The sequence below is a fragment of the Lupinus angustifolius genome, chromosome LG03 (genome assembly GCF_001865875.1).
Source record: "Lupinus angustifolius cultivar Tanjil chromosome LG03, LupAngTanjil_v1.0, whole genome shotgun sequence".
In the NCBI taxonomy this organism is placed as follows: domain Eukaryota; kingdom Viridiplantae; phylum Streptophyta; class Magnoliopsida; order Fabales; family Fabaceae; genus Lupinus; species Lupinus angustifolius.
In genome coordinates, this window is record NC_032011.1 from 27,415,259 (window position 1) to 27,428,891 (window position 13,633).

The 13,633-nt window shown below is 34.4% G+C and overlaps 3 protein-coding genes across 5 annotated transcripts; 1 reads left to right on the forward strand and 2 right to left on the reverse strand.

The window, feature by feature from the left end:
* Positions 2,165-6,042, forward strand: LOC109344295 (transcription factor TGA7-like). 3 transcript variants are annotated; one of them, XM_019583012.1, is made up of 10 exons: positions 2,232-2,260; positions 2,860-2,869; positions 2,904-3,033; positions 3,146-3,226; positions 3,406-3,465; positions 3,543-3,620; positions 3,689-3,761; positions 4,287-4,558; positions 4,678-4,905; positions 5,773-6,042. In XM_019583012.1, exons 3-10 carry the CDS (start codon positions 2,914-2,916, stop codon positions 5,923-5,925), a joined length of 1,065 nt encoding a protein of 354 aa, XP_019438557.1. In that variant the 5' UTR covers positions 2,232-2,260; positions 2,860-2,869; positions 2,904-2,913; the 3' UTR covers positions 5,926-6,042. The 3 variants fall into 3 exon arrangements, with proteins under 3 accessions (XP_019438556.1, XP_019438557.1, XP_019438558.1); XM_019583011.1 differs by having other exon boundaries at positions 2,165-2,269; positions 2,860-3,033; XM_019583013.1 differs by lacking the exon at positions 2,232-2,260 and adding an exon at positions 2,499-2,521 and having other exon boundaries at positions 2,860-3,033.
* On the reverse strand, positions 7,623-9,817 carry LOC109344293 (F-box protein SKIP2-like). The gene has a single exon (XM_019583008.1). It carries the CDS (start codon positions 9,610-9,612, stop codon positions 8,017-8,019), a length of 1,596 nt encoding a protein of 531 aa, XP_019438553.1. The 5' UTR covers positions 9,613-9,817; the 3' UTR covers positions 7,623-8,016.
* Positions 11,144-12,738, reverse strand: LOC109342476 (F-box protein SKIP2-like). Its single transcript, XM_019580455.1, has one exon. It carries the CDS (start codon positions 12,530-12,532, stop codon positions 11,144-11,146), a length of 1,389 nt encoding a protein of 462 aa, XP_019436000.1. The 5' UTR covers positions 12,533-12,738.

Consider the following 13,633-nt stretch of genomic DNA (forward strand, 5'->3'; position numbering starts at 1 on the left):
AGACATCTAGCTACTAGGTACGGATTCGAGTATTTTTCTTTTTCAAGGGCTTCCTCCATTGGTGTAAGTCTTAGGGGAAACCATAATTAAAGAGTGGCCACATGGCTATGTCCATCAATAAGGGACCGATAATGCATGGGAAACATTAAACGTAGGAGATTAAATAGAGTGTTTAAAATTTATACAATTATAATGCAACATGCTTAGTGAATTATTTATTGCTTATTTCTATTACTTTTATTTATGATAATTTAGGGTTATAACTTATTATTACGGGGAAGTGTATATATGGTGTATGAGTTTTATACATTATCAATGTATTATTCATTATTTACGTTTAATTATCATTACATCTTCAAAAGTAATACAGGTGAATATTGAATGATATACTGACTGTATATAAATCTTCACACAATAATATTTTTTTGTATGATCAAATGTGTCTCATCACCAAAACTTTTTTTTGGTAAGAAACTAATCTTTTTTGGGTTCGTGGTTGTTCGTACCAACAAATGTCGCTCTTATTAATCGAACCCTCGACCTTGGGGATTCAGTGAAGCTTTACATTACTGTACCAACACCATATTGGTATATCAATAATATTATATATACTACCCTCTATTATTATAGGTGTTTATGATTCAACCTTTCATAATAACAATTAAAAAAAAATTACATTGGGATATATATTCAACTCTTAATTAAACTTTAAAGAAATGAAGGTTGAAATTAATATTCCTTTAGGACAAACTGATATAACATATTATTATAGGTTCAACCTTTCATAATAACCCAATTCAAAGTTAATAAAAATGGATTCAAGATTTATAAATTAAAACTTATGTATTATTAGTTACGTTATTTATTTATTTTTCTCTTAAGTAAGACATCTAAGAAACATCTCAATTTTTCCATAAAAAGAATGAGAAAACATTAGAATTTATTTATGAGGATTTAAATCCAGACACTCAGTTTTCATATGGTATAAGTTATTTGTGATGTTGGATAACGAATAAAGATTACTTGTTCTTCACATTATCTCATTTTGAATGAATGACATATTGTCATATGAATATAATAAATTTTTTAAAAATAAAATGCAACATTCTAATTAGCTTGATATATGAAATGAAATACCACTTGTAACTGATTATTTTTGCCCGTGTGTTCACCATTATATATTAGTGGGTAAATTTAAATTCAATAAAATATATCTCAAATTAAAAAAGTATTAACATATCATATTAAATTCAGGTTAACCTACACATATCCTATATAAAGTTAGGATTATATATCTTTTAACAGTATCTCATTCCTTATTTTAAATCAATCACATATTAATATGTGAATAAAAAAATAAAAAACAGTAAAAAGTAACACTCTGGTTAACTTTAGATGAAGAGTAAAACACTATTTTGAACATTTAAACTATATACATGTATAACCACTCTCCCACTTCTTTTTTTCTCAAACAAACATTTCTTTCACTTCTTTTTTCGCAATCAATCACTCTTTCACTTATATATCTCTAAATCTCACACTTATATAGTCTTAAATATCAAATAAATTCATTTATAAGTCAGAAACTGGGCCATGAATGAATCACAGTCGCGTCAAGAAAAGATGTGACATGTGAATTAAGCACTTTCTTCTGCGCCTAACCTTTTCATTTTTATAATGCACTAATGACTTTTTAAATGCAGTGAAGTTAGAACTAACGACACAGATTAGTTTTATTGGCTAAATGGATTAGTTTTCTTTTTAGTAGAATTTTCTAAAGAATTGATACTCACACGATAGTTCAACTTTATTCTATTTTACATGCAATATAAGGTAATATTTAACTCTATTTATATAAATATATGAGTATTTTACCAATCATAAAATTAGTTATGTAAAATTATATAAAGATACGTATATTTCTCTTTAAGAAAGATACAAGTTCCAATCAAACCCTATTAAAATCTTGACTGGAACAAAATTGTCTCTTACAAGAGATATTTGTGACCTGAACTAAAAAAATTTGGTGATGCAAAAATTATTATTGTATGTACTATCAACCTTTAATTGCAATTGTTATCTACAGTCATATCATTGCTTTTATAGTTTGTTTGCATGTGCTAGAATAATAATAATGATAATAATGCAAAGCCACTAAGCTAGTTAGTTTCTCAAATATATATATTCAATACTGAGCATCATCCATAGGACTTTCATGAACTAATAAAAACTTTGGAGGTTGCATATTCTTCCAAGCTAGGTAGCATAGGTTAGTTTTCTTCAATCTTTAGTAGTAGCATGTAATTGGTTAAGTTCCAATTTCAAGTTAAATTTCACTTCAGTACATGAAGTTTAAGGTTGTCTTTTTTAGCAAAACCTTGGACTTAACTGGTCAAACATTTAGTTTAGTACTTTGGTCGGTTCTGTTTATTTCTAGAAAGAATATAAACTCATGCAAGGCAGTGAATTTCTTTTCACAGAATGAGTCTCTCTGTGTCTTTCCTTGTTCCTTCTTCTTAAGGTGTTGTTGTTGATCATTTCTGCATATGCTGTATTGAAATGCTTCTCTGCTGAAAATTTTGGATCAACCTGCTAAGATTTTTACTCTTTTTTCTCTCTCTTTTGAGTTAGTAGAAACACAGTAAATAAGAATCAGGATACTTCGGCTCGCGTAACCGAAAATCGGGGCAGACGACTCATAGAAAAATATATTAGGAGACTAGGAGACTGCTATGGATTGATTATCTCTTTTCAGCTTAGACCTTTTGATAGTAATTTAATTTTCCATGCCAGAAGTCTCTTCTTAGTACTAGTAAGTGAATCAAATGATCAAATTAATGTATTTTTTTCATTGTTCAGAAAATTCTATCCTCTTATATAACTCAGAGAGTTAAAAGAGACAAAAGAAAGATAATGGATATATATGAGCCATTCCAGCAAGTTAACATGTGGGGGGATAACTTTAAAGTTGAAGGAGGCTTGAATTCAATTTCTTCCCCAATGTTACTAGTGAACACTACCATGGAGGCTAAGGTAAGAAAGCATAAACTTCTCATTTTTCTTCTTTTCTTCTATTTCTGATGTGGTTAGATTCATGTTATGTGATAAGTAGATTATAACAATCTTTTGAATTTCAATTTTTCAGTCAGAGTATATTCCTCATGAACCAATGGAACCTTGTGGAAATGATCAAGAGAGTACTAGTACTAACAAAGATGTTAGTAAGGTGATGAATTTTCACCAAGAATCTATTTGACCTGATTTTCTTGTCTATTCCTAATGGTTACTCATGTTTCCTAGTACATAGTTTATCATGAATACACAATCATTTTAATGTTGATAAAAATGAATGATATGATTGAGTTACATCTGACATGTAGTAGTTCGATATTTACTGATGTGTAGGTGCTAAGACGCCTAGCGCAGAATCGAGAGGCTGCTAAGAAAAGTCGGCTGCGAAAAAAGGTAGTATAAGTGAACTTACAGAAAGCCAGAAATGTATTCAGTGTTTGTCATCTGATTCATACTTCTGTTATTCATAGGCTTATGTTCAACAATTAGAAACAAGCCGGTTGAAGCTTATGCAATTGGAATTGGAGATTGGGAAAGCAAGAAAGCAGGTGCACCAAAACTCATGATGTTTATGTTCCTTTCATGTTTTAGTATATACTAAAATGTCTACTTTCAGGGTATGTACATTGGTGGTACTACATTTGATGCTAGTTATATGGGATCTCATGGAACATTACTTTTGCACCCAGGTTTGTGATTTATAATATCAATTTAACTAAGCTCACTTCAAATTGTCTTCTATTAATTTTTAGAATAAATTATAACCTGTTCTTCTCTGATGACTCCATGCATTTGAACAATTTGAAGTATGGTTTTATTTTACCCTTCTATGTTCTATATAGGATGCAAATGATATTTTCATAGTTTTACATAGTAGCCAATATATTTCAAACTCTTCTGCTAAGCCTTTTTGCTAAGTAACAAAACATGATGCTTTTTATATGTCATATTATTATGCAATGACACACTTTTACTTCATTAAGTACTAAGTAAATTCCCTGCATCTAATATTGCACTATACATTCTATCATATCCTATCAACTTTTCTTTCATCTGATTCAAATCTGAGAAACTCAGTAACAAGTGTTGAACTACACAATATCAATGTTTACTTAGAAATATACTTGCTACTTAACTATTTTTGCCTGTGTATTTAATATTGTGCTTATATCATGTTACACACTTAAAAGTGTTCTTCCTATTCCGCGAAGCAGGGATCGTTGCATTTGAAATTGAATATGGAAATTGGGTTACAGAACAGCATAGGTGGAACGAAGAACTTAGAAATGCATTTCAAACTAATGCATCGGATGTTCAGCTCCATATACTTGTTAAGAGTGTCTTGAACCATTACTCAAACCTTTTCAGAATGAAAGCAGATGCTGCAAAGCTTGATGTCTTCTACTTAATTTCTGGTGTGTGGAAAGCATCGGTCGAGCGCATTTTCCTTTGGATTGGAGGATCGCGCCCGTCACAGCTTCTAAATGTACATACCATAGCCTGAATCTGATTCTCACAACTGCTTACATCTTTTTCTTATGAAACAGTCTAATTAATTTCGTTGAAGTTAAAATTAAACTTGCATAAATTGATCTTTCATTGCAGATCATTGTGCCACAACTTGAGCCTTTGAATGATCAACAAATGGCTAGTATTCACAATCTCCGTTTATCATCTCAGCAAGCTGAAGATGCACTTTCACAGGGATTAGATAAACTTCAGCAAAGTATGGTTCACAACATAGTAGTTGATCAGTTAGGTGTAGGAAACTTCGAGTTTCAGATGGCCATTGCCATGGAGAAAATTGAAGCACTAGAAGGTTTTGTAAACCAGGTAATATAACATCAGATATTAGACCATTCTAGATTTGTATTTTGTTCTAGGGAACATTCATTGTAGTCTACACTCGAGAAGTCTTTTGCAAATTACAATAGGACTAGACCCCTTTAGTTTCTTAAAATAACCCATTAGTTAATTCAATAATTAAGGTACCAAAATAATGGAATAGAACATGACATAAACTTAAAACAAGAGATTGAATAGAATAAAACATCTTGTTCCATCATGCTCTGTCCATGCGTTAAACACTATTGTCCACAAATTAAATATTGGTAAGTAAATCTTAAGGCTAGGCATGGTTTAAATAAATGTTGGATTAGTCATCTCATTGCTAATTGGTTGAGTCGGAACATTAATATGGTATTAGAGCCAAACATTAATCATGGGTAAAAAATAACTTATTGTCTGGTCCGCAAGCTTATGTGGAAGTGACATGTTGGAAAGTAAGTCTCACATCGTCTATCTCATATTTCTTGGCATAGTTTAAGTGCATGTTCAACTACTCATTTCATTTCATTGTCAATTGGTTTTGAGATGGAACCTTAACATGATATGACATTAATCATGGGTCAAAGATAACTCTTTGTCTGGTCCGCAAACTTCTATGGATGGGGCATGTTGGGAAGTAAATCTCACATCGTCTGCCTCGTTCTCCTAGACATAGTTTAAATACATATTGTGTTGCTCCTCTTGTTGTCAATTGATTTTAAGATTCAACATTAACATCAAACACTATCACCATAATAAGTTGTAATGGTAAATGTGACATCATATAACTTCTCATTCTACATTATAATTTCAAATGGGTCCTTGAATCTGCATGCAAATGCTAATTATCCAATGCACTTTCTTGCACTACAGGCAGATCACCTTAGGCAACAAACATTGCTTTATATGTCAAGGATCCTAACAACACACCAAGCTGCACAAGGATTATTGGCTCTAGGAGAATACTTACACCGTCTTCGTGCTCTTAGTTCTCTTTGGGCTAATCGTTCATGTGATTCTACCTAGCCTCACAAACTTAGGATTAATATGTGTGTATATGTATGAAAATTAATCCTCTAGTGTTTAACATGGACCAAAATTATGTAATTTGTTGCTCTTTGGAATATGATTGTTGTTATCACCCAAAAAAGAGTATGCTTGTGTTGTATATATATAGACATTGTATCATCTTCTACACTATTATAAAAAGGAATTTTACCTTTAATAGAACAATGTTAAGTGTCCAATATTTTACTTCTTTAAAATTGATTATTTGTGTTTTTTTTATAAATAAATTATCAATGCCTCTCAAAAGGGAAGATAGAAAAATTACATGTTATAAATTATGGAATGATTCCATAAATGTAGTAATTTTTTTACTCAACATAGTCAAAAAATGCTCCTTGAATCCTTGAAGCTTAGAGTTCAACGAGTTAGTTCAATGGAAAAACATAAAGAAGGCAGAAAGCATGGTAGAGTAACACTTCAGAGGTGTTCCATCCCGGTCAACCGGATACCTCGTCCAACCAGGATGAGATCCATTTGACCAAACAGAGGCCAAATAAACATGATTTAGGTACTTACGTCACTCTCCTGTAAGCCTCATAATTGTCTCTAACACTTCATTTAATGCGTTCCCAATTGAACTCGTCACGCCACCCGTGAAGTCAGTCTGCCCCCTTGAGCCAAGCAAGTCCAACTTGGAGGCTTGTATCACCTTGCATCAAGTGTCATTGTTCCTGACACCTTATTTAATGCGTCCACAAATGGGCTCTGCCACGCCGCCTGTAACTCCAACTCATGTCCTCCTCACAGTATAGTCAGAGACGAACCTACTATGCAGCGGGAACAAGTTTGTTATGCTTCTATGACACCTACTGTCAGTCACCATTAACCACTAGAAATATCTCATATTCTCTCATAGTGGGTGTCCCCTTACAAGAAGTATCTCATATTCTCTCATATCTTAAATATTCTCACTCACTCTCATAAGCACACTAACTCTCTCATTCATTGCTAGCATTTACTCTCATTTATTCTCCAATATCCAATAATATTCCCTAGATTCATATTGACTTGGGCGTTGGAAAACCTTTTCAGGACCTCCCCCGGCGGATCCAAGCTCTACAACAACCAGATCAGAAGACCGCAACACCCGAATATCTAGATCAAGAGGGCTGAGTCATCAAAGCACATCGTTTTATTTTACGTTGGAAAAGAAATTGTTTACAAATCGCTTGAATTTTCTTTTCAGACGTGAAAAAAAGCCATGTGCTTCAGGAGTAGAGTGATAAGAAGGTTGAGAGTTTGAATCCACCTACCACAAAAATACTAACATTTTGCCTATAAGAAAATCGCTTCAATAGAAGCTCGGGTTTGAAACCCATATCACGACCCGGACTAGTTTTTAACACGTTATATCACCCTTCAGCTTTTCATACCCTACTGCCTTGTAATACTTGTTATTTTATCCTCGTAATATTTTGTAGATTGTGCATTGTTAGGATTAATGATAATGAACATTTTAATTCTTCAATTTTGTTTGTGTTAAGTGTGATAGTTTTGAAATTTGTGAAATTAAATTGATCTGTAGAATAGTTTGATCTGATACATATGTAGAGCAGCTCAAACATACAGCCGCCAATAACAGCATACAGAAACCTAATTACCTAACTGTTATAATCTAACCATAATAGTATGAAACAATAGAAATAAATGAAAGATGTGCTGTAGCATTATATTCCTCTCTTTGAATATGTAGTGAGCATTATGTGCTTATGAGATCACAAAATAGTAGAACTGTTCTTAAAAACATATTGACAATGAAACAGTCATGCTAAACTATACACTCTACAACTTCCAAACCAAAAAAAGAAACCGAAAAAAGTGGTATAACAAATTGAACAACAACATGAATTGGGCCAATGAATGAAAGTAAATTAGCTACATGTGTAGTTATCGTGATAACTACGGCAGCCAGCAATAGATAGGGAATAATAGTAATCAGTAAGCTAACACTTCTAAGGAACACGGAATTTAAGACATGAAAACTCATGTAACATATTGTGAAAATGGCAAAGAATGGATTATCATCATTCTTAATTTTATTCAAGATTATCAAAAACTGTTACCAGAGATATTATCAATGTTTGCCCATCTTCTGAAGGCACAGGGCACAAAATTCCTACCAGCCAAAAATCCAAACTTTGTCCTCAACATTGAAAATCTGTTGCTATTGTTGTTACTACTTGATGCAGCAGCAGCATCTGCTAGGCTGGTTACTTGGGTAACTATTGGATGGGGAAAGACTATTGTACTTTCTCGAACTCTGCCACCATCACTACCACTTCCATCCAAATCATCACCTTCAACTTCACTATAATCAAAATTAAAACCCGAAGAACCCCGCTTTTCGCGCAGCCACTGCACAACTTCACCACTGACTTTCCTGCATTTTCTAACCTTAAGCTTAACCAAATTGGGACAACCAAAACCAAAAGCTGCAATCCCAGAATTAGACACAGGGCACCCTTTGATACAAAGCTTCTTCAGTGCCACAGATTTTGTAGCAATGTACTTAATTTCGGCATCACCAACTGTTCCAATCCCACAGAGAGCCAACCTTTCCAAATTTGGACAATTAGAAACAACCGCCTCTAACCCTAGACCAGTCGGAAACATAGCAATCAAAACAAGCTCAAGCAAATTAGGACAATTTCTCGCGATGGCAATCAATCCATCATCACCAATCCTATTAGACCTCCATCCATCAATGTGCAGCTTCTTCAACATCTTACATCTTTCGGCGACATCAGAAATCCCTAAATCTGAGCAATTAGGAGTTTTCACAACATGCAAAGTCTCCAATTTCAGACACTTAGATATCCCTCTAAGACCTAAGTTACTAACTTGAACCTTTTCAAGGTGAACCTCAACCAATCCAGGGTTCAATTTACCCATAGTTTCAAGCATCATATCCCAATCTCCCAAACATCGAATCAGCTTCAAACTACGAAGCTTCTTCGAACCGATTATAAGAGGCTCAAAGCTTCTTCCATTAACAAGCTCTTTCAGGCAAATTGATTTCAACGAAGAGGAAACGGAAACAACACCATTACCTACAATTTCGGTGCTTACGCCATCATCAACGCCACGAAGCCTCTTAATTGAGAGTTCTTCGAGGAAATTGCAATGTTCCATTAACGTGTAAACGCCTTTCACGCCGAACATGCAAGAACCGCAAGAGAGCTTCTTCAGATTCTTACAGTTTCTCGCTAAACCAGCCATTCCGATTTCCGTAACCTCTCTGCAGCCACGGAGCATGAGGCGCGTGAGGTTACTGCACCGAAGCGAGATTAAGATCAAAGCGTCATCGTTTATGCTCATGGATCTTCGGTCACAACGTAGGGTGAGTTTCGTGACCGAGTCGAACCGGGAAAACAAGGAGGGAACGCGGTTTACCAGTTCAGCCTTAGCGTTGAGTGAGAGACGGTAACGGCTTTCGCCGTCAACGCGTAACCACCGTTTGGAAACGGAAGAGCATCTTTTCCGGTCGACGGAGGTGAGAAAATGAAAAATCATAGCTAGACATTCGTCGGGGATGTAGGCGGTGTAATCACGCGCTCCATCTCCAACAGAATCATCGGAAGAGAAATGAATTTGGCGATGATAGGGTTCCGGCGATGTGACGGCGGTGGACGGTGACTGTCCCATTAAAAAAGAGACGGTGAGTTATTGAGAGATAGATTTGAAAATGAATCTGAAAAGAGAATTGAAGTGAATGTCGCAGAGAAATATGCATAGCTATTTATTTATTTGATTATTATTTTGTTGTTGTGGTTGAAAGTCGTGAAAGGGTGAAACGCGTGTTGTGGGAATTAGCACTGAAGACGAGGTTACTTATTGTTTGAAAATGGTGACTTTTCTTTCATAAAACTTGACAGGTAGTGATACAAAAATCGTGGTAATCATGGGTACTCGAAAAATATCGCAATTATGAGATTTACTTGGCTCATATTCAAATATTCAACTTTGTAAACATTATTCATACTAGTCAGGCTTCAATGTTGAATAGGACGAGAGAATATTTATTTCAGAACAAGTATTTGTTGTTCATAACTATGTTTCAAAATCTGTCTCAAACTAATCATAATATGTTATGAGTTAAAAAAATTAAATATTTATAATATTTTCTATTTTTGTTTCATTGTGATTGATTTGGAATATCCATAGGAATAGATCTCACCCATTTATTTCATGGTCATTTCCTTTCTCTGATCAACCAGGTCTTGTCAGAGGTGAAGTATAAGTGAACATAATTTCTCTTCATTCTTGAGGGCAGCCTTTCAAGTTTGAGTTAACCATTAAAACCCATAATAGAACCCATAACAACAAGAAAGTACTACATCCATTTCTTCAAAATAATCGTTCACTTACATAATAATAGAATTTTAAAATAATTATTCACTAATAATTTTAAGAGAGTATTAAATAATTATTTTTTAAAGAAAGTCTTCACTGGTGTAAATGAGAGGTTAGAATAAAGTTCGAAGGCTAAATTAGGAAAGTATATATTATTTTTCTGATTTTAACAAAATAAATTGGATTTTGTAAATGTGCTTTGTTTACTTCTAGACAATTATTTTGATAAAGCTAGAGTATTTTTCTCAACACCCAACTCTCCAATATATTGTGAAATATCAAATACATGCGTGATCATTAATTTTACATAAAATATATTAAAAATAATTGTTTGCCTCAGTTTTATATTAAAAATTCTAAAAAATAGATAATACTAGCTGACATTATGTTTACACTCCAAATTGAAAACATCACCATACAAGTACTTAATCAGATATCCAATAAAGAATCTCTACAAACAATAATATTTAGTAGTTTGGAGAATGCTTCCAATCAACTTAAGCTTATTTCAAATTCAATACAAAAACATTCTCATTATAGTAGTGTTTACAATATTATATATAAACATGTATGTATATGTAATATGTACACGTGGAGAACTATTAACTGAAGAAAGATTTGAACTGGTACATAGCCTATATCCTACAAAAATATGTTAAATTTGGGGGAAAGGTGCCTATATTGCATCTACAACTTATTGGGCTCTCACTTTCAGGTAACACAAACCACTCTTGAAAGAAAACTCCAAATATTTGATGTAACTTGAAAACTGCAATTACCTTGGTCCTTGGGGATGTGCCTGGCTTCAGGAAAGCTATTAGTATCACCTTGTAACGATAGCCGCCAATGGTTGGCTGACTTGGCATCTATTCTCATCTATTGCTGACGCTGGAATCCGTGGCCCCCGCTTTTCGCGCAGCCACTGCACAACTTCACCACTGACTTTCCTGCATTTTCTAACCTTAAGCTTAACCAAATTGGGACAACCAAAACCAAAAGCTGCAATCCCAGAATTAGACACAGGGCACCCTTTGATACAAAGCTTCTTCAGTGCCACAGATTTTGTAGCAATGTACTTAATTTCGGCATCACCAACTGTTCCAATCCCACAGAGAGCCAACCTTTCCAAATTTGGACAATTAGAAACAACCGCCTCTAACCCTAGACCAGTCGGAAACATAGCAATCAAAACAAGCTCAAGCAAATTAGGACAATTTCTCGCGATGGCAATCAATCCATCATCACCAATCCTATTAGACCTCCATCCATCAATGTGCAGCTTCTTCAACATCTTACATCTTTCGGCGACATCAGAAATCCCTAAATCTGAGCAATTAGGAGTTTTCACAACATGCAAAGTCTCCAATTTCAGACACTTAGATATCCCTCTAAGACCTAAGTTACTAACTTGAACCTTTTCAAGGTGAACCTCAACCAATCCAGGGTTCAATTTACCCATAGTTTCAAGCATCATATCCCAATCTCCCAAACATCGAATCAGCTTCAAACTACGAAGCTTCTTCGAACCGATTATAAGAGGCTCAAAGCTTCTTCCATTAACAAGCTCTTTCAGGCAAATTGATTTCAACGAAGAGGAAACGGAAACAACACCATTACCTACAATTTCGGTGCTTACGCCATCATCAACGCCACGAAGCCTCTTAATTGAGAGTTCTTCGAGGAAATTGCAATGTTCCATTAACGTGTAAACGCCTTTCACGCCGAACATGCAAGAACCGCAAGAGAGCTTCTTCAGATTCTTACAGTTTCTCGCTAAACCAGCCATTCCGATTTCCGTAACCTCTCTGCAGCCACGGAGCATGAGGCGCGTGAGGTTACTGCACCGAAGCGAGATTAAGATCAAAGCGTCATCGTTTATGCTCATGGATCTTCGGTCACAACGTAGGGTGAGTTTCGTGACCGAGTCGAACCGGGAAAACAAGGAGGGAACGCGGTTTACCAGTTCAGCCTTAGCGTTGAGTGAGAGACGGTAACGGCTTTCGCCGTCAACGCGTAACCACCGTTTGGAAACGGAAGAGCATCTTTTCCGGTCGACGGAGGTGAGAAAATGAAAAATCATAGCTAGACATTCGTCGGGGATGTAGGCGGTGTAATCACGCGCTCCATCTCCAACAGAATCATCGGAAGAGAAATGAATTTGGCGATGATAGGGTTCCGGCGATGTGACGGCGGTGGACGGTGACTGTCCCATTAAAAAAGAGACGGTGAGTTATTGAGAGATAGATTTGAAAATGAATCTGAAAAGAGAATTGAAGTGAATGTCGCAGAGAAATATGCATAGCTATTTATTTATTTGATTATTATTTTGTTGTTGTGGTTGAAAGTCGTGAAAGGGTGAAACGCGTGTTGTGGGAATTAGCACTGAAGACGAGGTTACTTATTGTTTGAAAATGGTGACTTTTCTTTCATAAAACTTGACAGGTAGTGATACAAAAATCGTGGTAATCATGGGTACTCGAAAAATATCGCAATTATGAGATTTACTTGGCTCATATTCAAATATTCAACTTTGTAAACATTATTCATACTAGTCAGGCTTCAATGTTGAATAGGACGAGAGAATATTTATTTCAGAACAAGTATTTGTTGTTCATAACTATGTTTCAAAATCTGTCTCAAACTAATCATAATATGTTATGAGTTAAAAAAATTAAATATTTATAATATTTTCTATTTTTGTTTCATTGTGATTGATTTGGAATATCCATAGGAATAGATCTCACCCATTTATTTCATGGTCATTTCCTTTCTCTGATCAACCAGGTCTTGTCAGAGGTGAAGTATAAGTGAACATAATTTCTCTTCATTCTTGAGGGCAGCCTTTCAAGTTTGAGTTAACCATTAAAACCCATAATAGAACCCATAACAACAAGAAAGTACTACATCCATTTCTTCAAAATAATCGTTCACTTACATAATAATAGAATTTTAAAATAATTATTCACTAATAATTTTAAGAGAGTATTAAATAATTATTTTTTAAAGAAAGTCTTCACTGGTGTAAATGAGAGGTTAGAATAAAGTTCGAAGGCTAAATTAGGAAAGTATATATTATTTTTCTGATTTTAACAAAATAAATTGGATTTTGTAAATGTGCTTTGTTTACTTCTAGACAATTATTTTGATAAAGCTAGAGTATTTTTCTCAACACCCAACTCTCCAATATATTGTGAAATATCAAATACATGCGTGATCATTAATTTTACATAAAATATATTAAAAATAATTGTTTGCCTCAGTTTTATATTAAAAATTCTAAAAAATAGATAATACTAGCTGACATTATGTTTAC

Bases quoted from the DNA above. Each gene is read 5' to 3' on its own strand.
- LOC109344293 (XM_019583008.1), bottom strand. From the start codon at position 9,612: ATGGGACAGTCACCGTCCACCGCCGTCACATCGCCGGAACCCTATCAT.
- LOC109342476 (XM_019580455.1), bottom strand. From the start codon at position 12,532: ATGGGACAGTCACCGTCCACCGCCGTCACATCGCCGGAACCCTATCAT.
- LOC109344295 (XM_019583011.1), top strand. From the start codon at position 2,914: ATGGATATATATGAGCCATTCCAGCAAGTTAACATGTGGGGGGATAAC. The intron at 3,034-3,145 runs GTAAGAAAGCAT...TCAATTTTTCAG, and splicing joins ACACTACCATGGAGGCTAAG to TCAGAGTATATTCCTCATGA. The intron at 4,906-5,772 runs GTAATATAACAT...CTTGCACTACAG, and splicing joins TAGAAGGTTTTGTAAACCAG to GCAGATCACCTTAGGCAACA.